Raw genomic sequence first — 24,818 nt, 5'->3', positions numbered from 1 at the left:
GCACGATTTATCAGTTCACAACATTGCACATGGTTTCACTATTACATTTTGCAACTACAGTTTTACTCTCCTGCACCACTCCACTTAGCAGATGTATTTTCATATAAAATATATAATAACTTAAAGTAAGAAATTTTTGCATCCCAAGACACTAATGAAAACCAAGCAGTTCAGGTTAAGAATAAATCAGCAGAGTAGAAGTGAGCAATGAGGAAACATTTCTGTCGGGAAAGGAGAAAGTAGATGAAGCTAATATGAACAGCTCTGATTCAAGGGTCTTCTTTCAAAAATTACATCCAAGACACATCTACATTCTTTGTTATGAGAAAAGTATTGGTCCAGAGTCCATCAGAATTTTAAGCAAGTAACTACTTGCACAACACATACCAATTTTTATTCCACTTGTGTGCGAACTCAACCAGCAGGATGAGCTGAATGGCAATGAAAAGGAACCCTCCTGTTGCTCCTACATAGCGCCAGGCTGCAAGGCAGAGAGGCAAAAAATACATCAAAAGCCTTTCCCTTAAGATAAAATGGATTTATTGTCTATGCAGTGAAGCTGATAATGTGGTTGAGTATCTCAAGCTCACAAATGTAGCAGGAGATGAGAGATTTCAGATGAAAGGCCAGATCAGTTAACTCAAGATAGCTCCCTTGCAACTTCAGCTTGCAACCTGCTACATTGTCAATATAATCATGTCAAGACAGCTACTGGGTTTCCTGAACCATCAAAATTTTTGTGGAGCCTATGAGTTACTATGTTCAGACAGAAAATAACTGAAACCTTTATTTGTGACTGACAGAAAGGAGGTGGTGTGAAGGCTTTCCACAGGAATCTAAATCGTGAAATTGCAAGGTACTGGAACCCAATCATTACTAAAACGGGCAATTTCTTCTCCTCCAGATTCCAGTACCACAGAAAAACAAAGGTGGGGTTTATCTTTTCACAAATGCTGTTCCAAGCCACTCCTAAGGAACACTTAGTATTCACTGACTGGTTTTAGGACAGGTTATTTGGGTACTTAACTGTTGACCTACATACTGCATTTGGGTAGCTGCTTGGATGTTTTACACAACAGATTTCTTACATGCAACATCAGAAGTGTCTGAGGAAATACAGATATCTATTTTAATCTGCAGTACACAGCCTACATACATCCAGGTGTGCAATTGATTTTAGCGAAGAAAAGACCAAGGAAGTGCATCAGCAAAATTCAGCCATATCCTTCCATTGTGCTTTCCTTTTGAAAAAAAGCCTGTGTAAATTAAGTGGAAGAACAGAACCGTCAGGGCTCACTTCCATTAGCAGTTGAAGTAGAGATTTACTTTTTTTTCTTACTCTATCATAAGCTCATTATTTAAAAGCACGCAAAAATATCACTGTCTGGTTTGCTAAACATATTGTATACACTTGACAAGCTTCTTCAAACATACAAAACAAAAAAAAGGGATTAAGTTATTCTGTAAAAAAAGTACATAAAACATAAGCAGGGCACAAAGTGGCATGTGTATCTGGGAAAGGGACAGTAGGAAAGGTCAGACCACCAATGGAGTGAATAATTAAATAGACAGACCCTCCTGATCTCCCTCTGCCACGGTATACTGCAGACATTTATGGATCAATCACAGGTAAGATTTGCATAGTCAGTGTGGATTTAACACTACAACCCAGAGAAACCTACTGCTTGCACATAATTTTCCTCCTCCATGATTAACAAACTGCTTGAGAAACATGGCAAGAGATTTTATTTTTCAAGAAAAAAAGAAAAGCAGTTGGGACAATGACACCCTCCCTCTAAAAAAAAAACCAAAACAAACCAACCAACCAAAAGATAGTGCAAGTTTTTCGAAAGGAGACAAACATACAATACCCAAACTTACCATACCCAAACCATCTGTAAATTTCAAATTCAGGGGCAGACTAGAGGTCAGTTTAGCAGGAGCTGCTGAATACAGCTTTGGAGTGAAAAGTCATGAGCTAGTTCGGGGAAGCAAGATTGTTATGCTGTATCTCCAGACTATATTAGACTGCTGTTGAGAATCAGCACAAAAAAATTCTGTTTCTCCTTTTCTGCAAACACATCAGTTCCTGAAGATGTTTCACCATAAAAAGGGTCACTTGCAAAGATGACAGGCAGTCTCACCTGCTCACGAGTACAAGGCATTGTACTGCTACATCTAATGCAAACAGAATGGGTCCTAAGGACAAGCACATACAGCCATCCCACAACTTCAGAGAGGACATGGAAGAGGGCCTCAAACTGAGCCAGGACCAAAAAAACAGACAGCAAAAGCAAGAAACTGAATTATATCTGTTACTGGTTTACTTGTAGTGGTTTTTACTTTGGTTTCCCAGAGTACTGTGCTCATAGTCTGTCTGCCCTCTCTATTGTCTTCCCTATGTTACCCCTTCCTCCTGCCCTTTTAAACATCCTGGCTAGAGCACATGGGTGTTGAGAACAAGGTAACCAAGCAAGTCTTAGTGGAAGCAGGCAGCATACACAACTGCTCCTTTGTTTTACTGATCCCATCCCATCCCATCCCACATCACCTGTTCAGACCCAATAGCTTAAGGGCTTACAAGTACCTGTAAAATGTACTTACTGCAAATGTAAGTGAACAAACTCATCTTGGTATCACCAGGATTTTTGTTCCTAGCCCACAAGATTTCTGTGCTAAACTCCCCTCCCAGCTGGCACTTCAGTACTGGGCTAGCACCAGCCACCAGCATGCCTGTGCCATGCCAGCATTCCTTCCAAAACTGGAAAGGCTTCTGATATGGCATCCTCAGCAGAGCACATGTACCAGCGCCCAAGAACTCTAACTTTACTTTACTGCATGTGTGCTCCCAACCTGAAAATTAACAACATCTCAAATTCTTTTTGGGCGCTGCAAGTTTCCAGGCAGCAAACACCAGTGCCCAGCAGGTTACTGTGCCTCCTAGAGCACTGGCACCTCTCCACTGCGCAGTCTGACTGCTGCACTATGCCAGAGCTACCTGCACAAGCCAAACTAATATGCAGCTCTGTGTTCTTGAGTGAACAACTCCTTCTGCACCATTATAGTTCCATATTTCTTAAAGAATTGGCAAGAATTCTTAAAGAATTGCCCTTGGTCAGAAAAAAACCATGCTGTTCCCTGCACATTCATATGAAGACCATGTAGTTTGCACACACAGTGTTCCCCCCAAATACTATTTTTGCATCTGGCCTGTAAAGGCTTTACTTGAAGAAACAAGGCAATATTCATGTTGATCAGACCTCTCAGATTTCTAACCACTCAGAAGATACTAGAGAATGAAGCAGCAAACCAAAAGCAAGAGGACATACCATTGAGGAAAGTGTCCTGATCAGGAATGAAGAAGGCTCCTGAGCACATTGCTGCCAGAACTATAAGTTTAATAAGCCAGAATCTGTATGAGAGAAAAAAAAATCTGGTTGTAATAGGAATTAGAGATTTTCAACTTTAGTACCACAAGAAATCTTTATTTAAAGAATAATGAGGAAAAAAATCCTTCCTTTGATGACTGATTACCACTCCACTTAGTTTTCACTTGACCACATTATTTCTAAAACTAAGAGCAAAGTGAAGATTTTTGAGTTTTGGGGTTTTTTTCTGCCTAGTACTACACCCAAGTAGAAAGTTCATGGGACAAATTTGTAGAGAGATGTTAAAATTAGGCAATCAAACAAAAAACTCACCCATTATGAATATATGCTCGGCAACTTTTGCTGTTGTTTATTTTGATGGTGAACAAGAAGAATAAAAAGAAGAAACAGGCCATTCCAAAACAGACTTTGTACACTGCAGAGTATCCCACCAACTTCTCACACATCTCACCCGCCTGAATACCCTTGCACATCTGCTTGTAGAAGGGAATCTGAAAAGCAGAACACATTATATACAAATTGTTAGAAAGGACACAAAGCACACATAAGCACGTCTACATCTGTGCCCAACTGACTTTTCACTGGCTTCATTTAGTACCTTTGACACCCCTTCAGCCTGGATTTCAGGGTTCAGGGGATATAACAAAATCTAAAACACAAGGGACTGAACTCTTCCAGAGCCTTCTCTCAATTCTTTACAGATCCCTTGGGGAACAAGTCCATTTTCCTTCAGCTCTCCTGGTTCATGCCATTCCTGCCCATTACTACTTCATTCCCTCACCGTAGGGACCTTCTCCCTCCTTCCCACGCTGTACAGCAAAAGACTCTGCTTGCTTCAGTAATTCAGCTTACATGAGACACGCCAGGAGCTTATGCTGCCCTGGCTGGAAAGGCAGACTGAAACACACCCAAGTGTCACAGGGGCAGCAACCACCCTCCTCTCCATCACAGCTTCTGAAAGGGAGTTGTGCCAGTTGACCTGATTTTGTTTTAAATTAACAGAAAGATGGAATATTCCTGCCTCTCTTGACTCATTAAATATTTGCCTTTGAGGCCTTTCCCTGCGAAGGGGAAAACAAACAGCTGCACATTCTGGCTTCAGTTTCACCACATGAATATAGGTGCTCAAAAAAACAGGTCTGTGTGGCCAGCACCCGCTGCTGTGAGGCACCTCTGTGTAGACATCGACTCCTCACAGCCAGAGAACCATTTAGCTGCACAGAAACACAGGAATTTAATTAGAAAACCACTATCCATTTCCAAGGAAAAAAGCACCTCTCTGTATGCTTACAGCCTTCAGCTGAGGCTGGTAAGACCAGTTGAACAGCATTATTAAACCCTCTGGAGTTGACTGCTGCTATCCATACAGGTAACTAGGGGATAGAGAAACCAACATGTAGCAGGACACAGCATGCACAAATCAACAGCTATGGCAAAGGAAACCCCTTTATTCAGCAAGCAGGTCAGTCCAGAAAGCCATAACAATGAAAGAATAACAGAGTCTGTGTGCTAGCCATCAGGCAGCATTCCCAGCGGGTAGAAAGCCCTCTGAGAGGCAGGAAACAAGTGATAAACAAGTAAACTGCCAGCTTCCAGCCACTAGGCTCTGAAAGCCTACCTCTCTCAGCAGGGTATGCAACTTCAATCCATGTTCCAGGAACCCAAACCAGTCAGTTGCTCAACAACCCTCCTAGCAGTTTCTCAAAAGAGGAGCTCACAGCAACACTTGAGTAGCTGAGCTCAAGGTAGCAAATCTAACTACAATTTGGAGCTGATCTTCAGTGGGCTAGAACCAGCCAAGGAAACAAAAACTGCTGTTTCATCACCAACAGCACTGCTGTGCGGTGTTACGAGAATGGATTCAAGCTGGGCCACTCCGAGCTGCTCTTTCAGCAGTCACTCAGAGATTAGTAGCCATTGCGCAAAGAAGCTGGACATTAACAAGTAGCTGTGGCTAACTTGCATCCAAGAGTTTTTGGAAAGCTCCTGAGAAACTGTCTGGAGCATCAGCAACACTTTTCCCAGGTCTTGGAAAGCAATGAAATGTCAGACTGGGCAAACACGCCAGCATTCAAAATGAGCAAATGGATTGACTGGAATAATTATGAGAACTATCAATGCTACAGTGATGCCAGGGCAAGCCAAGGGGCCACAACAATGCCAGGGAAGGCAACTGGGCTATCAATTAACGCTTTCCTATTCTTTGCTTATAATAACCATCAATCAGGAGAGGTTAGAAAATGACATAATATTGAACTAAAAATATTTCTGCGAAAATTACTTATTTGTTTGACATAGATGATAGTACTCATCAAGGAGACAGATATTTACAAGATACGTTCACTTTACTTACAAGACTTTCAGAACAAAACACAACAAAACAAAAATATCACACAACTTGATTAACTGACTAGCTAATTTGAAACAGTTCTCTGGGTAGCCATAAATAGACACCTTCTTTAATTGCATAGGTTTCTACAGAAATCTTGATGGGATTTTTGAACCTATACATTCTTTCCTCCTGTAAGTATTAACTTCATTACAGGTCTGGCTGAGAGAAAATAGACGGATTCACAAGAACAATAGCTCAGTTTGCCCTACATAAGCAACAAAGAGTTTAGTCACCATGTAGTATTCGCCACACTATGTAGTAAAAAGTGATGGCCACAGAAACAGTCCCATGAGACTGAATGCTCTTTTTAGGAGACCCACGGTCCTGAAGGAACAAATCCAGCATGTTTTTGTGAAAGGATGGTCTACTGCAGGGAACAATATTTCAATGCTTATGTGACTTCATTGATAGACAAAAAAGACTAATCTTTCTTTTCAATCTTTATCTCTGAAATATGTTCAGCTGCTGAGAAGGCTGCCCACCCTATGTGCTTTACCATGCTAACCATTTGCTGGATATTTTTGACAGCCGTTAAGTCACATATTCATTATTTGCCAAGATACAGTGAAATAGCTACTTTTGTACCTTTAAAAGCAAAAGCTAAATTCTTTGGCCTCCAAGCAGACAACAAAGCATTCTTGTTGCAGAAACTCAGTATCCGCTCCAGTAACACAAACGCCTCAGCTGCTGTGCAAGCAATGATGTTATCACAGCAAAGCTGGCAATCTTCCAGAATGCACTGAAGCCCTCAGAGATGATCAACATTTGAGCAGCATCTACAGAAACAAGATGTCCCAAACTTGCTCTCCTCTTAGTGCAAGCTGCAAGCACACAGAACCATCCTGGTGCAAGAAGCCAACGCTGGGGCCTGGCCACCCCAGGGTGGGGTCTGCCAGCACACAAACGTGTGAGCACAGGACCACGGCAAAGCGCATCCGAGGGGAACAGGAACCTAGATGTCCTCATCCTCCCTCCAAGGACGAAGAATATGGCAGGCAAACTTCGTTAAGGATGCATGAATGAAAATCTATGTAGGTGGGAAAGCAAGGGCAAAAATCCCATGTAAAATCACCTGTCCTGGGCAGCTAAGAAATTAAATAAAAAGCCAAGAAACAATCAGACCAGAACACATCATCATGAATCTATGGCTAAATTTTTATCAGAAATACGCAATGAACATCTGCACTCAGAACCCTTATTTTTGGTACCACATTTAGGGTTTAATGCAGCTAAGGGCCAAGATATAAACTTAGCAGGGGAAATAAGCCTGAACGTATGTTTTGCCAGAACATGTGACCACTTTGTACTGAAATGCTTCCACACAACTGAACTGACTTTGCTGGTGTTTATTTTCCTGAAAATGTATTTCTTATTTTTCTTTTCATTAATTTAGTAGGACATGGATATTTTCAGACTGAAACCACTAGTTGTGAAAGAGCTTTAACATTAAAAATTCAGGTTAAAAAAAATATCTAAACATTGTTTTGAGAGACCAAAACAATTCTTTCCCTTTTCTTCTCTAAATTATCCTTTCAAAGCCTTTAAAATGCAATTATTTTGCTTTAACATGCAAGTAAAGCTGTATCTGTTTTTTTTTAAAAAAACAGCATCACAGGAAAAAAGAAATAATATGGATCAAGCTACAGAAGCACAATATGGAGTGTAATTTTTCTGCATTTCTATCCCTGTCACCGGGCTCACATGTCTTGATTGATGAATACCCAGTCTTTTGCCTTGATATGCAATGTTGCCCTTGCAAAATCTCTTTTACATTTTACTATCCAACATTTTTCTGCAAATAACCATCTACTTCTTTCCTGTTCCTCCACTGCCTCTTGTTTCTTTCCCCAGAGATACAAGTACTGTATACTTAGGAACTTACAGCAAAAAACAACCAAAAGGAAAAAAACTCCTCTCACTGACAAATGAGAGATTCCTTCCATGTAAGAGCAGCATGAGTATTTGAACTCTACACTGGTAAAGGAGACACATGGCTCCTTGCCAAGATTACAGCTCTAAATAGGACTGCACTACAATTTGAAATTTGACATTCTTTACCGAAACACAATTTTTTTTTAAAAATCTGATTAAAATTAATCAAGATCTGCTTTCTCTCTCTAAAAAAAATTAAAAAAAATAAAAGAGAAGGTGAGGTCCCAAAAATATCAAATGTCATGCAAAGTATTTGCTTACAGTCCGGCTTCAGGAGCTGGGAGTGTTCCATGACCCGGCCAAAAGCAAAGGAATCAGTAAGTGCACAGCACTTTCAAAACACAGCTCATCATTGAGAAGCTGAGACTGGTTAGTCTGAATAAGTATTTTCAAGGTGCTCTCTATTAAAACTGTGCTGAATTAGCTTCAGGGATCTTTCAACTCTTAACAGCCCTGAACATAACTATTAAATTAGAAAGCAGATAAACAAAGCCTACTTTCAGATGGTCCATTTCCCATTCAAAGACATCAAATGCTCTAAACTAAGACAGTGATTATCCTTCCACTTCAAACTAACAGCTACTCTTTGTGCCATTTCTTCCCACACTGAGCTTTCAGGACGCTGAAATGGAAAAGAAATTTGGCAATACTGAAAAGCATGCTGTTGAAGGCTCCTTGAATCACTTCTCTGTTGGATAAAGAGTATTTTTTGTTAGGGATACAAGCTGCATTAAAACCACACTACTGATGGAAAAGAACTTTATGAAATTTGGATATGAGCACATAATTGTCTCCCACACACTTAAGTTCCTTGGGTTATTCACTTTAGTGCCAAGCTAAGCATCTAGTAAGTCAAAGCAATTCCTGGGAAGCAATTTCAGCACACACGTGTTGAACAGTTTTTAAGTCACAGCTTACAGGCAAGCATCACGTCTGTACTGGGTGTTCCTCCAGGGTGGTCATCAACTTGTGGTGGCCTGGGGTAAAATGTGGCACTAGGATAACTCATGCAAAGTCCATTAAATGAAAGAAAATTAGGATAGAACATACAAAGAAGGTCTAATCGGAAGAAAGAAAGGTCACAGGCAGCAGAGCACAGAAGCCCCCAAATTAGCCTGCTTTAAACCCACTGGCTCGTCTGTGTTGCAGGAAGGGGGTGCTGCTAGCAGCTCCTTCATCTGGGATGCTCTGGAGGGAAGTTTTTCAGAGACAACCAAAAGTCAAGTGCAGAATGTAACCAGGGCATCGGCTTGTTCAGCAACTGGTTCAATGAGGAAAGAGGCCTTGCTGTGCAACCTCACTCTCTTGGAAGAGGAGCACAAAACAACAAGATGCTCACACTGATGGAAGCCTTCTGAGCCTCCAGGACAAGCACATACACAACCCCCAAAGCAGGCCCAATGATGCATTTGATGCATCTTCACTTTAAAGAATTAAGCAATGCAGCCCTTGTTCCCTCTAGTTAAAAGCAGAGTTTTATTACTGTAGTTTGTAGTGGGTGAGAGAGAGGATTTGTGCTACTTGGGAGGCTTATGAAGCCAAATCAAATATGTGGTACAACAGGACCAGTGTGTGAGCACAAGCAGGCTGGTGAGCATTTAGCTTAGGAAAGCTACATTAAGACTCAGAAAGAAACTTGAGTTTAAAGTCTAGCTTCAGCCACAGCTCCTTTCATGCTTTTGAAGCTCTCTAATTAAAAAGACAATTAGAGATGAACAATGTTTGCTGTGGTTACAGGCCATGTGAACACAATGACTCAACACACACTGAAGAAAACCCTTTGAAGAGGCTTTGCAGCATTGTGCTTTGCAGTAGTCTTTCACACCAGGAAGGCAGAATTAAAATTGCAACACTTAAAGAGTTATTTTCTATTTTTTTTTTGCTTCTGCTGCTAAACAAGCTGCCAGAGACAAAAATCAAGGTTAGACAGAACTGATTTGTTCTACTAAAACAAGTTCCTCAATACTTCTCTCTCTTGTGACACTGCCTGCACAGCAAACCTGGGGTGGGTTCACTGCAGCAGATTTCTGCACCAGAGAGGAAGGATGCTAGGCCTTGGCTCTTCCTGTTGTGAAACATGCTCACTGGGTGACAGGAAGATGCTGAGCATGGAAAAATCAAGAGACTGAGCATGGAAAATCATCCCATTTGGGTTTAGAAGTGGATGGCTGGAGGAAACTGACCGCCTCTTCTGAAGGAGCACCCCTGTACACAAAGAGCTATGGAAGGAGCCCCATTTTCTTCCAGGGGCAGCAGTGACCCCATCCCTGCTACTTACGTGAGTTTTCATTTCGTTAGCTACTGTTGTGGACATCATGACACAGCAGATGATGGTCACCAGGATGAAGTAAAGTGCGTACATGAAGCGGGTGCTGGTTGACTGTTTTATCTTGGGGCAGCATTTGCAGCACAAGGAACAAGCAGCAGCGCCGCAGCAGCAGGCCAACTGAAAAGTAAGGCAAAATAACATAAGTCAAAAGCCCACCAAAACCCTCCATCTTAAGGTTTCTATTGCAAAAGTTAGACAGGGAAGCTGGGAGATTTCCTGCAAAACTCCAGAATTTCTCAAGTCCTGTCCTTCCAGCTGAGCAGCATTTAAGTGGAAGCAGACTGTCTTGTTTATCAAAACTCACTAGTTTTAAGCACATCAGTGTCTAGCTTTCCCAGATTTGCTAAGGAGAGACAGATTTCCCTGTGTATTTTAGTTTTCTACCAGCAACTGAGCATCCACCAAGATAAAATCCACAAAATATACCAAAACCCATGTAATTATTTCATTCAACAAGGATAAAGGTACTGAATAAATCCTAAAAGGGATCTAGATTGAGGTTCATTATTTTCTTGCTGTCAACAGTATCACTGACTTTCAAAGAACCTGGACTCACTTTCCCTGCCTTCTACTTTTAGAAAAGTCATATATAAGACACAAAGGTAAGCCTTACTTATATACATAAGGCAGCACTGTCCATGGCTAGGCCCTTACTTGCAATAGGCAGCAGCTCCATATGGCTCCTGTCTGTGCTTAACCCACCAACCATGACCACAGGAGGGATTTTTGGACATCAGCAGGCAGCCAGGAGCAGGGAGCCGCCCTCCCAGGTCTCATTGCTGCCAACCCAGAGTAACCTCACACCGCTAGACTCCCATTTTCCAGGCACTCCCTGAGGCTAGGTATGGTGCGCTGCCAGAGCATGGCACACCAAGGCTGCTTCTTACTGGTGTTCCTTCAGCTTTTGGAGGGGCCACAGAAACATTCAGAGGACCTTTTGCTTTCTGCAAGCAAGTTGTACAAGGTGGATGCTTGCCAAAATACTGAAAATCCACAAGTGCCACATTTGAGTAGTCCAGGCAAGCTTCACTGGTTGTATGCGTCTTCAGGCACCCAAGCATCATGCACTGTTTTCCTCCCAGGACACTTTCTCTTCCAGCATCAAGGACTTGTCTGATTAAGGGGAGAGGGTTGCATGTGTGTTTGCAGACACAAGTCAAAAGCCCACCAAAACCCTCCATCTTAAGGTTTCTATTGCAAAAGTTAGACAGGGAAGCTGGGAGATTTCCTGCAAAACTCCAGAATTCCACAGAATATCACAACCAGACTGGTTGTTCAAAGAGCCTCAAATCATTCTGAAGAAGTCTCTTGAAAAGACTCCAAATTTATCACTTCCTTGCTATGACTATCTCTGCAATATTCAAGGGCATACTTCCTGCCTTCAGCTCCCAGGAAGGCAGTGGCAGACATGCCCTTCCCTTTCTCAACAGCAGCTCTTCAGCTGCAGAAGACATAAAATGGGGACAGTCCAACCCAGCCCACATGCTGCTCTTCTCTCACTTCACCACTGGATCTCATGCCAGAGGAGACAGGGCCTCAAAGCATGCAGCTGCTAAAACTGCTGCTGCTGCTGAAGAACAGAAATCATGCCCAAAACACAGAGCTCCAGATATGGGGAATAAACAGAATGGGCTCATGCTGGCACCTAAGCTGGAAATTAAAAATACTATGTGCAAAAGAACATCATGCAAGTGAACTTTCAAAATATAAGGCCCTAGTGGCTGAATAGCAACTCTGGTTTTTACAGGTAGTGATATTACACTACCTTTTTGAGCATCAACACAGGTCCAGGATATAGGGAAGCTACAGCAAGTTACTGACTCAGCAAACAAATGCGGTAACATTTCAAAACAAATGCATACCAGAAATGTGTAATTTATCCACTTCAGAATTTTAACAGCAACAACAAAAAAGTAAGACTGAAGGTCCTTTTAACATGAAAGGATTTGGTATCAGCCCAATCCAAAGTATCCACAATGAACCTGAACTGCTTGCCTTAGCATAACAACTACAGTATGGAAGTAAAAAGGTATGCAGCTTTGGCATTTGTAAGGAGAAAAACATTTTCTTACACCTGGTGCTAGAGAGCTCTGCCAGTAAAACCTCATCTACATCCAGCAACATCTGCTATTCTATTCCTGGGTCATTGGAGCTGCTACTTAAAGCAACAAATGCTTAAACAGAATATATTAAATCATTTATGTACTTTTCCACATAACTTAGACCTTAATGATAGTTTCTAATACTGAGCACGTACCCTAAAAATAGGAAATATTTGTGAAAAATACCACTATTTCCATCTTGTTCCAGACGCACCTCTTCAAGCATTCTGAAAAGCCATGGAAACCATAGAAAGTTGGTTAGACTATTCAGCCCCAGCCTCAAATTTGATGGTTTGAGGTTTTTTTGTAAGAGTTTTTATTTTTTTTTCTTTTTTAAACTGTACCTCTAACATTCCAGAGTAGGCCACAATGAAATAGGTGTTATCCAAAAATAAATTAGAACAGTCTCTGTCCCAAAGACTAAGATGCTGACCACAACCTACTGACCCGAGAGGTTTCAAAGATATTATCTTTGGGTGACAAAACTTCAAAGCCCACATATACAAAGAGTTCTCTGTTAAGTTTTGGTCAACGTGGAGCTAAGCTGCACGGACACTCTGATGCCATATCCTTTACTGCAGGCATGGCCCATCTAACTTCTCCTTTTCCTTTTGACTGCAAGCTCACTGCAAGCAAGCCAGCAACAAATTTTTGTCATGTTATGAAAAACAGACTGAGAAAAAAAGGAAGTAATGTCAAAAACCTTTTACAGATTAAGTTTATCATTAAAAGCTCCTCCAAAGAATGGGGTTCTGCAGGAGGAAGATGCTATGCAGTTTTTAGGACAGAAACAACCCAACACGGAAGGTCTGTGAACACTACCAGCAGGCAGGCCTTGTATGCACAGGTCTGCATAAAAGGTCCAGGAGCCCAGCACAGTGGCACCTGAAAGCCAGGCTGCTCTACTAGGAGTTTGTCATCCTGCAGCAGTTTCTGGTTTCAAGTCCCTCTCAAAGGCTCCCACAAGTTAGGCAGTAAGCACAGCCAGCCCGGCTCTCTCTCTAGCTTTACATCTCCTCACCACGGTGAACACTACAGTCTGATAATAATTACAAACAGTGGGCAAATATTTATGCTTTCCACAAACACCATCAGCCAGCTCCCTCACACTAACCCACCAGGATGCCACAGTGTAGACTAGCTGCCTGCTTTGCCCAGTGCTACTCTTTCAGAGCTCATAGAGTACAGTGCCAACTTGCCTGAGACGCCAGAATCTGAAAGCCTAACATACTTAAAAACAGATTTGAGCTGCCTGGATGATGGCTGACTTGATTGGTTTCACAACAGCAGCTGTGGAAAGCTGTGTGGGAAATATTTCTGTTAAAATATACTCAAAGTGCAGTTTCACAGATATTTCTTCTGGTAGCCAGGCTGGCTTAACAACCCCAGGCTTGACCCAGCCTTTACCCCAATGACACCAGAGTTGTGGGTATGATCCCCATACAGGCCATTCACATAAGAGCTAGACTCAATGATCCTTGTGGGTCCCTTCTAACTGAGACTAATCTGTGACTCCTCTGCCAGCCACTCACCCACTCTTACCTGTGCTCCAGTACTCAAGAGCCCTGACAGTTCTTTCTTTGCTGTGGGTGACCAAATCAAGCAACCTAGTGGCAAGTTGTGAAAATCACACATCAACCCTTCTCAGCTGCTGATTTATTACACAACAGCAGCAACAGTTCTACCACTTCACATGAGGGCACGGTGCATGGGCAGGAGGGGAAAGCAGAGCTGAATGTTTTGCAGCTGTCCTACACACCTTCTCCCCTCTCCGAGCAGATGTTTCCACTGGTGCTTTCCTACCATCTCATTCAATTTGAGCGCTGTAGGTGCCTGCCAATGCAAGGAACAGTAATTTTGACATTCACCCAGTAAACAGCAGAAGTAAGCAGACACATAACAGCCCTCGTTCATGCAAACCACTTTTCCAAGTACCGGCACGCACGGACATATTGAACAGCTCCATCCCTACAACAGCCTGGGGAAGCACCTATGGTTAAAAAGAACTAGACAGCTTAACAAAACAGGGTAAAAGCAGGCTTACCAACTTGTGACCTAACTATCGGCTTCCTACAATAAGTACTCCGCCAACACACACTTAACATCTCCCACACACTCAAGTCTTGATTTTTGGAAGCTGTGACGTGATCTGATAAATCAGTGGAATGGGGTATGAGAGTAATGTTAAGCACATGTAACTGTTTACATACAACACTGAAAGTAAGAGAACCTATCTTGACTGCTGCTTTTATAGAGACATTGAGATTTTAAGAACGTATTTTCCACATATGTTTCCAAAAATATTTCGAAGGCTTTAGAAAATACTATGTGGTCATTAAAGTGAAGAGTTTCATGATCACTGCCCAAAATAGCCTCTGGTATTTAAAATTATACAAACCATAGGCAAGTATTAACCTTATCTCAACAAAGAATTTCCTTTCAGGAGACTTCAGCAGAAATGGTAAAAATCAAAGGGGATAAGAGCACAATGGGGGAAAAAAATCTGCATTCTTTAATGAAATGAAGACTTAGCAGCTTTTCATTTCTTCCTTCCTAACTGACAGCCTGGTGGGGGGGGGAGGGGGGGGAAGAATTCGGGAGAATGCGTGCTTTCCAGCCTGTCCACGGAGCACAGGAATGTGCCTTGCTGAAGCTTCTTTTCATGGGGGCCTAGAGCAGCTTAGCTTTTCATGCACTGCTTGATTACTTGACTACCAGCATTATCTGCGCCGTAAGATTTGCAGATAATGCAGTCACCGAGCTGTTAACAGCAGTGTCTACCCAAAACATCTACTCTCACAGCTACAGGCAGCATCCAAGCAGGCTAGACAGGCAAAGCAGCCAGCCCTGCATGAAAAAGATCCTGAAGTGGCCACACACTCGCCCTTGCTTGGACTTGGCGGTTTCAGGAAAGAGCATCTAGACGCAAATATTTCATTAGCGCACTGGTTCATGAAAACAAGAGGTCTGATGCCAGGTGTGTTAGGAGCTGGTCTCAGGCTATTATTGAAAACAGACTGCTGTTTTGTATATGCATTTTCCAAAAGCTTCTTCAACGGATCACAGGATCACACAGCTGTTTGTCCCTCTGAAGTAACTAAACTCACCAAAAAGGAGGCTTTATTTTGTCCTTTGTCTGACTTAACTGGCTTTCCACTGCTTGTTATTTAATATTCAGACTCACCATGTGACTTAAGCCAAGAGGCTTTGTGAACCAACACACCAGTTAATCAACTGATGACCTATTTTGAGGAGCGCATCTCACACCGCAAAATGTGCAAAATTGAAACAGATTTCAGAGAAAAGCCACGCCAGCCCAGACGCTGCCTGAGACATGCTTTCTGGTGAGGCTTTCCTGCCCTTAGCCACCACGGGGCAGAATCGCCATGCAGCACCAAGCAGCTCGAAACCTAGGCAAGAAAGCTAGGCTGAGAGTTAAACTGTGCCACTGCTGGGCACAGGCAGGGCTGAAGCTAAGCTGGACTGAGGGAGATTCGTTTCTGTCCTTCTGCACAAACATTACTAAACGGTGACTCAGCTCAGCATTAGAAAATAACATCACTGCAAAACTTCTAAATTCAACTCTGCTCAACTGCTCCTCTCCTGATGATCTTGGAAAATCAAGTCAATTGTTTAGTCTGATCTGAGCCTCACAGTGTATCATATCACCCATCTCCTCTACTGAGCTATCTTCCATTAGCACAGACCATCTGGATTTCACAACAGTATGAGGAAAACTGTCCATCCCTGTGGTTACTTAAATCTGACACTGAAAAGTGAAAAAAACCTCCACCTTATAATTTGTCTGCTCCAGTTTCCCAGGCAGTGGTTCCTGGTAAGGCTTTCTTTACTAGCTAAGACAACTTTTTAATTTCCTGGTGTTTTCTCCCTGCTCATCAGAGAAGGAAACTAAAACATTTATCCTCAGTCTCATTTGAAGGCTTTAAGACTTCTCCTCCCAGCACCTAAGTTGTTCAGGGTCTTCTTTCCTGAAAAAAATTCAAATTTACCGAGTCCCTCCCAGAAAACCATGGTAGTCCAACTGCAAAGAGTCCAGCAAGTCACTTGACTCCTCTCTCCAGCATACAGCCACAGAGTGGGGGAGGACTCAGCCTTGCAGCACTCCATACACAAGTGGGCAATTAGCTATATGGCTGCACTTAAAAAGTTGTATTTTTGCCATGTGGGTTACATCTGCTTCAATAGCAGTCTCTGCTTCACCAGTCCCTTCATCTGCCTCTGTGTTTCTGGGAGTAATTTTAAATATCTTCTCAAGTCAGACCTGATCCTGAATCTCCTTTGCACTGATCCCTGGTCATTCTTCACTGAGAGCAACCTCTGTTGGGCTACAGGTTCAGCTGTCCTTTCCTATAATTTCACATTTTTCTCAACTGCTGCTAGTTTAAGCTCATGCTGCAGCCACTTCTCAGACTTTCACAGCAGAGGAGACAGTAACCAAGCAATTGAAAGGTGAAAGAGAAGGGAGCAGTGGCAGTCTCACAACTGGGGCTATCACTTCATACACAGAGCAGATTTTCTCCAGGTTAGCTCTAATGTTCAAGACCTGGACTCTGGAGGTAGGATGGCACACGGTATAACATGGTACATCACCAGGTACAGAGAACAAAATGCAGGGCAGTAACTGCCTAAGTCCATGTACCACTGGAGTGAAGAAGCAGTTAAAATGAAATTTTCATATGCATTGATTTAAAAGCACATAGCCTGAACAGCTGCTTTGCTTTTGAATGAACAGACAGCTTTGAGCTGTTTCATAAACATGGTGTGTCTTTAAAAGATGGTTTCAGTACTGAGTCCAATAGGGTGGGGAGCAAAAAAAGGGAAAAAAAAAAGACATTAACACTTTTTACAAAGAGACAAAAGCCAATAAACTGGTACAAAGCCTTAACTCTTGCTCATCCCTTCATATTTAAAAAAACCTACTTGTTCAAAGCATTGCTAAAGATGCTTCAGTTTACATCAATGTCACAACATTCACACACTTCTCCTGACCAGCAGGTTCAAAGTGGAGCCTGCTCACATCCTGACATTGCTTCTTGAGGAGCATTTTTAAATACCATGCCTACATCTTCCTGATATAGGAAGTATTCCTAAACCACTGTTTCACCAGTGATGGTAATAAGCCAAGAGAAAAACGCTTGAGACAGGTCTTTTCAGAAAACATGAAGAACAGTTCCTGTTAAAACTCAGTACCAGAGATTTCAGGTTGATGTATTTTGGATCAGGACTAATGGGCAGAAAGAAGAGCAAAATTTTATGCGCTCAGACTGTTAACATTTATGTGCTTAAGTACTTGAGCACACACCATCTTTAAATGCTGGAATATCCAATTACTAAACTGCAAACACTAGTTCCTGCATAGCTACCACTAATTAAAATGATGATGAGATCGCTGGTGTTTACGTTTCCCTTCAAAATGGGCACCTCCCCTCACATGCCATCACAGGCATACCCGACAGTCCTCCCCCTGCTGTGCTCTGGGCGCCTCGCCTCTCAGTGCCTCACTCCCTCACGCTGTAACATGCTGATGCTGAAGCTTATTTCCTGGAAAACGTGAACAAGGCAACAGGTCAAATCCCATCGACAGAATGGTCAGCTGCAGACTAAATATCTTGGAGGGCAGGCATTCAAAATGCTAAGATCTATTAGGGCCTGCACCCTAACGGTGGAGAAAGAAATGGAAGCACCACTGACTGGGGTCCTTGAGAAGGACACAGGAAGCAACCTAAGGTCCAAGCATCTTCAGACGGCTAACTTGAGAACACCATGCAACCTCAGCATGTGTTTGGGATGAGAGCAGTCACTAGCTCCAACGAGACCTACAGCTTCCACTGTAGTCACAGCTCAGGCTTACACCCCTGAATTAATTAGGTCTTGTATTGACAAGTGCAAGTGCTTCCACTGCACTGGAAGTTCAGTAACAGGAAAAACATATCCCAGCACAACCACACTTGCGAAAACTAAAACAAAACCAGCAGTAGTGTTTACCTCCTTCATCAGAAAAATACTCACTTGCCCTTGACAGTGAAGTCCCTGCTCTTATATACTGCCTTCACTCCACAGCTCTAGAGCTATGGGTATTTAAGGCTTTTCTTTAAGCCCACAATACAACCAACTCATGGGATGCAAGAGAAAAAGTCTAAGAAAATAGGAAGCAATTGGAAATCAGGCAGAAATGAGAAAGACCATCTTCTCCCTCTTATGCAGTGACAGGGAAAAGATTCCAACCTAGGAATGCAATGTCAAATGATAGAACACCTACAGGATCTCCATCTTTTGGTCACTTTTCCTTCCCATTTTGATCACTTTTGAATTCAGCAGTAAATTTTATCCTGCCATGGCAGGCAGATGAAACCTCCAAGACAAATTTTTAAAGTTTCCTTGAAAATAGGCAAAAGCATTAATGGATGAGAGAATGATCTCCCAACCCTAAGCCAGGAAAAGGTTGCAATGCAACTTCATATTTATTAGAAAGGGAATCAGCATGAGATACCAACGCCAATCCAACGCCAATGGACAAAGCTGCAGGAAACCAGGCTTTGCTAATTCAATTATTCAGGAAACCATTTATTTAAAGCAACAACTCCATGTTTCCGCAAACAGGGAAAATAGTCCTTCACCAGGCTTTTTTTCCTAACATACTGGAGTACACTGAAATACCCTACATCAGACCTCACACAGCTGGTTTCACCTTCCATCACAATTAATAACAGCAGTGGCAGAGGTGTGGAAATACCTGCAGCTAAATGTTCAGGTTAAACACACTAAACAAACCCCTGTCACCTAGGAAGACCATCTGCAGAACAAGAGATGGTATTTTTGGGTGCAGTATGTGGAGTGAAGCCAGGAACACCACCGCACCATCCCTCAGCACGGTGGTACATCACACTACACATATGTCCTGCAATGCTCCTGGAACCTCAGAGGACACAAATCTGGATGAGAGTGACAGAACCACCCTTTTCACCACGTAATGAAAAGAGGAGACCAAGGGGAACAGGACTGCAAGCCCCCTTCTCAACCTGTAGGTGCAAACAGGCAGCACCAGAATACACAAGCGTCTCCCTCCTTTCCCCAGAAGCTATGAGTCACAGAAGTCAAAAGCCTTAAAAATACAGCAACACTGTTTTTACCCCCTTTAAGAAAAAAAAAAACAAACCAAACAAACATCAGAATTAGAATTCTGGGTAGAAAATGAAAACTTGATATTCTAACTTGTAGCACATCTTTTATTTACTACATGATATGATTTATAAGTGCAGAAGACTATTAAGGACATCTCCCAAGATTTAACAGACCTACAAAAAGAGCTTCATAAGCTTGAATAGCTATCAGTTCTAACTGGAAAATTCATCTACTTGAACAACCCAGCTACAAGATACCATCCACCCAAAATGAATGTTAACGATCTAAATTAGATTTACTTAACTCTGGAAAAAAACATATTCATTGTAATAAAGATTTTCCGCAACAGCTGCTTTCTTTAACCATGATCTCAACTTTATTCTTTTGAGAATCACTAGTGAAGAAAAGCCAAATATAAAATCCTGTTTCCTGTCAATTTAAGCAGAGTTTTTATATAATCAAAAGCATTGTGAAAGCCCAAGCCAAACTGTATTCTCACTGCATTCTAAAAGTAGGTCTACCAATGAGACAAAAGCAAAAGAAGAAACATTTAGCAAGCTTATTACAGCTCAGAAATCTAAATATCACAATTGTCTTCAAAGCACAGTTGTATACTGTCCAATAAAAAACAACTGCAGAAATGAAAGTTTATAAAATTCCTTCAAAGAAAGTTTTGAGGGTCAGCTTGGCAAGGATGCAAGTCACATAGTAATGTCCATTATGATAATTTTAAATAATTTTGCACATGCAAAATCAGCATAACAGAAGTACACTGCAGTCTGGCAGCTTGCCGCCATATCCTGTAACAACAGGAATCTGGGCTGCGAAATCTGAATGCATTCATTCTGACAGGCACCATCAACTAGACATTTAGCATGGTTTGACTCAAAAAAGTACCAATCACTCATCATCTACTTCACACTAGGGAAATTTTTTTGAGTGAAAATTAATTGTCATGTTAACTCACAATAAAATTTTCATATCAGCTACAGACAAATGGCAATTACACACAAACAACTGCACTTAAATAGCTCAGAAAGACAATACCAAAGTTCTCAGTTAGCTCTAGAAAAGTAGATCCCGAGACATGCATAAGATATCAACAAGGCAAAAATACTCGCCACAAAAAAATCCTCATGCTACAGAACATCAAGCACATTAAACTACTGTATTTTAGGAAAAAATCAGGGACCTAACATGAGAGTTGTTTTGTATAACTCTTGTAAAAGTTTCATCTTTCCTCAAGCACTTAATCTCTTTTTCTGGACATAGGGTTAACTTCCTCTTCAGGGAAACATTGAATGAGAGGCCAAATTCCTTCTTGATTTTCCAGCTTGATTAACAGTACCCACAAAATGCCTGAGGAAGCTTGGATGAGACAGAATGAAGAACTTCTATCCCATTTGTTTTTCTTGTGTATTAATCATGTTATACAAACATGTCCTCATCAAGGTTGGAATAAATCAAGTAAAAAGGCACAGACCATTTTTCATTTGAAAAATATGACATAGCAAGCTAATAAAACATGATTTATGCTGTTTATTATCATAGCCTATAAAAAGGTTATGCACGCTATGTTTGCTGGTGTAACTCCAGCAATATGACCTATTTAGCACTGGTAAGTCTTACACTGAAAGTAGTGCTTGAGCCAGCAGAATAAATCCCCCCAGAGATTTCTGGCACTATGACTACATCCACCTTAGGGCTTTCGCTTCATCTTCAACAACACTAAGGAGTTCAGGTTATTTACAGACTCCAAAGTGATGTATCAGTGTCAATGAAACATTACTATCAGGGATTATCTGACAGTGAAACACATTACTATCAGGGATTACTGCACAGGGTAGGGAAGGAGACTTTAAGAATGTCTCAAAAGTTGGTCACGCTAAAGCCATGCCATTCACCACTGAGCATCACAACAGTTTCATCCTCTTGGTAATTTAAGTTACTTCTCCAGGAGCTACACCAAAAAAAAAAAAAAGCACAATGAAAATGCAAAAAGCCACGAGTCACTGTAGTAGCAGCCCCTACTAACTGCACTTTGTTGAGCTGCTCCACAACTTGTTTCACATGCTGCCAAAATGGTTATGAAGCAGCAGTCAGGGAGGCCCCTGCATTAAGAAGAGTATTAGCAAATGTGGTTACTGCTGTCCTCCAGGTCCACAGGACTGCGTGGAGAGGCTCAGAGCAGCTCCCAGAGGGTAAGCAAGCGGATGGCATGCCCAACAATCCTCCTGTCCCACTGAAGATTGAAAGAACCACAGACAAAAGATCAAATCTACCCCAAGATTTCAAACTACAGAAAAGACAAAACATTTTTCCCAGATGGTTCATAAAAGAGCAAGAGAATAATCAGAACCTAAGGGTGGGCAGAGTGAGCATAGGAAAAGAAATATCAATAGAATTAGGACCATAAGGTACTTAAATATGTTAAGCAAAAGGAATAAGCTCAGTGGCTAGTCTGCTGCAGACAGAAGTAGTAATGGGTCTCTATTGCAGAAACAGAGATTTATAAATTATTTATAAATAAACCACAAAATAAAGTGCCTGAGGAAGATATCTAGCATCATAAAAGAGAGACAACTATTAGGAACAGGAGTCCTTCCCTTCAGTGCAACCAAGGAGGAGACCTGGAAAAGGCCTCACTACTGCCTATCTCCTCCAAGTCATGATCCTTCATCCATGGAATTGATTTAAATAGGAAAACAGGTGCACCATGGTAAGATGAGGAGTTCTGAATCCCCACCCCACGGATACCGAACAGTGTAGGTCCTGCACCGCTCTCCATCACCACTTGCTCTCCTCTCTCACTTCCTCTGCCAGCACCTGAATATGCTGAAACCTTCCACAAGCCAACTTTAAAGGAGTTTGTGAAAGGTCTGAGGACTGATATGCAACTAGGGGCTATGAGATTAGTTAAGTGCATTCCAGTTCTGATACCGTGGTTTAAGAACTCCGCACCACCTGCAGCCAGTGGCTACTACCCAACGGCCTCCCGCAGCAGCTCAAAGGATCTGCTGCCCCTTTGGGAATTGCTCCTTGCCGCGCAGGGCTTTGGGAAGGCCTCTCTCCAAGTCAGCGCCTCCACCCGCACGCCGCTGCCCTGCTGCGGGCGCCGGTGCGCGGAGCGGCTCCCGCCTGCCCGCACGCACCTCGGGACAGCCTGCGCCCACTCTCCCTCCCGAAACATGAGGGGAATCCACCCAGGAAACTGGCAGAAACGCCACCGAGAGGAACTCGGAGAGCCTGGACAGGCACCCCGGCTCGCTGCGAGGGCTGCTCTTCCTCTACCGCGCCGACAGCCCGGGGAGCCCGGTGCGCAGCCCGACCCGGAGCCCGCCGAGCCGCGGCCGCAGGGCAGCGCAGGGAGGGAGCGCCGGCCCGTGCCCACCCCGGCCTCCGCTCCCGCGGAGAGCGCACACCGCCCCAGCCCCGCCGACCGCTCCCCGGGACCTGGCTTCCCGCCGCGGCCGCGGAGCCCCTGGGCGGGTCCCCCGCAGGAATGCCCGGGAATGCCCGCCCGCACACCTGCCGCGCTCCCCGCGCCCCCGACCCTACCTGGCCGGCGCAGCAGCGGGCGGACATGCTGGCGGAGCGGGCAAACGCGACTCCCGCACTGCTCCGCATGCAGGAGCGCGCAGGGCTGGGAGGTCCCGGGCTGGGCAGGGCTGAGATGTCCCGGGATGCGCAGGGCAGCCCGGGGCGCCGCGGGCGGAGCGGCACCGCCTCTGCCCCGCTGCCGGCCCGGCCCCGCCACCCGGCTTCCGCTGTCGTCAGCGCGCCTGTGAGCTTCGCTACCGCGCTCCCCGAGTCAGCAGGAGCCGCGGCTGCTGCGCTACGGAGGGTGGATCCGAGCGGGCCGTCCTCCGTAGGCTGTCGTGCTCGCAAGGACACTGCCGAGACCACTTGCCTGCTAATATACTTACTAAAACACCTGGTTTTGAGTAGCTGGGATCTAATAAATTCAGTGAATAGGGCATTTAAACATGAGGATCTTACGAGGCCGGGCATCAAACTGGAGGTGGTGCACTGTAGTGCACCAACCCCGGTGCAGACTGCTTTGGCGCATCGCACGGCCGGCACACGCGCCCGTTCCTGCTTGGAAAAGCCATGTTTGTTCCAAGATCAGCTGTAAGCTCCCAACAGGAGCTGAGACCTTTCCTCGATGTTTCCAAAATACTTTTTCCAGCCTCAGTCGCTAAGAATCATGGGGTCTACTAGGCAGTAGCCAAGGATTTCTCAGCTTCCCATGTGACGACAGGAACTTGAAAAGCCAAATTCAGATATGACAGGCGTCATCGTATCAGATTAATGTGTCTTTACAAACACACTGCTTGCAGATAAGGCCAGAGATCGGTAGATAGGAAATAACGAGAGAACCCATTAATTTTAGAAAGTTTTACTAACTGACGCAGACAGCTGCTCAGCCAAGGTCATGCTGAACTCCTGAACTTCGTGAAGAAGAACAAAGACTCGATAGAAGTATGAATACTACCTTCTCTGCCCAGGGTAGACTTAAAACTAATTTTAATGATCATGTAAGTTCTAAAGGAGGGCTACATATTAAGGAGGTATGTTGTAGATGGATGGAAAAGTCTGTACTTTCACAGGACTCCTCTGTCTCCTTTGTGGACACTTAACCAGTAGCGACAGGAATTTTCCGCACAGATAGGAATTACTACTGCAAAGCCATGAAAAGTAGAAATTAAGGTAAGACCCTGGTCTTGACTGTTTTGTGTCCTTTTGTGTGTGTGTGTGCATGCTGTAATATTTAATATAACTATTTTAAACTCTATTTCTAATCCTAACTGCTCTTACTTTAGGAATTCAGTGCAACTGAAAGCTATTATCCTGAATAGGGTACATACGTGTAGATAATGTAGCAACGCTTACCAAGGAAACTGGGATGGATTGCAGCATATAAAACCCCTTCTTCTTTCTTTATGTATGCAAACAAACGGAGTTGATGCTTCAGGAAGTGGATCATATGATGAATCAGCATTACATAATTTGGTGTTATACTAGGGACTGAAGAGACCAGTTACCATACGGTACAGTTAATAAAAAAACAGATATGTACTTTGTTTTTAATGGTGCTCCAAAAACTGCATATACTCAGCTAGAGACCAGGTATTTACCACTCTTACAAGATTAATTCTGTCAACGAGATGGTTATTAAACTGCAAAGGACACCAGTTTGTGGGCATCTGAGAGGACCTCAGCACAGTTCAGGCGCTGATGTGGCTGATGCTCATTCTTTGTAGCAGCAGCAAAAGTCCCAACCACAGGTGAGGACTCCTTGAGCCATGACTGGGGCTGGAGACTCAGTACACCTTCTTTGATTTGTAGTTCCTTTCCCCAGAAGCTGCAGAGAGAGACTCAAAAATTGAACAAGGATCAGGAAAGCAGCATAACCAGCCAACAGACGGTGGAAAACCACTGGTGTGTTTAACTTTGAAACACAGTCAGCTTCCCAAAGAATGTGGTTAAGACATGGGAACACAAGGATCACAGAATAGTGAAAACTCAGC

General features: G+C 43.2%; 1 protein-coding gene across 3 annotated transcripts in view; it reads right to left on the bottom strand.

Annotated features, from left to right (window-relative positions):
- Positions 1-23,460, bottom strand: part of SERINC5 (serine incorporator 5) — a 61,441-nt gene extending 37,981 nt beyond the window's left edge. For all 3 annotated transcript variants that reach the window (XM_038125533.1, XM_038125534.1, XM_038125531.1), the window contains exons 1-5: positions 22,846-23,460; positions 9,992-10,159; positions 3,702-3,880; positions 3,330-3,412; positions 388-481 (exon numbers count right to left, since the gene is read on the bottom strand). In XM_038125533.1, coding sequence (XP_037981461.1) covers positions 388-481; positions 3,330-3,412; positions 3,702-3,880; positions 9,992-10,159; positions 22,846-23,298 — 977 coding nt within the window. In that variant the 5' untranslated portion in view covers positions 23,299-23,460. The remainder of the gene's footprint in view (positions 1-387; positions 482-3,329; positions 3,413-3,701; positions 3,881-9,991; positions 10,160-22,845) is intronic.
- Between the last annotated feature and the right edge of the window lie 1,358 nt (positions 23,461-24,818).

The sequence above is a fragment of the Motacilla alba genome, chromosome Z (assembly GCF_015832195.1).
Source record: "Motacilla alba alba isolate MOTALB_02 chromosome Z, Motacilla_alba_V1.0_pri, whole genome shotgun sequence".
NCBI classification, from domain to species: domain Eukaryota; kingdom Metazoa; phylum Chordata; class Aves; order Passeriformes; family Motacillidae; genus Motacilla; species Motacilla alba.
The sequence above is the reverse complement of the archived record's forward strand: the minus strand, read 5'-3'. Positions and strand labels throughout refer to the sequence as shown.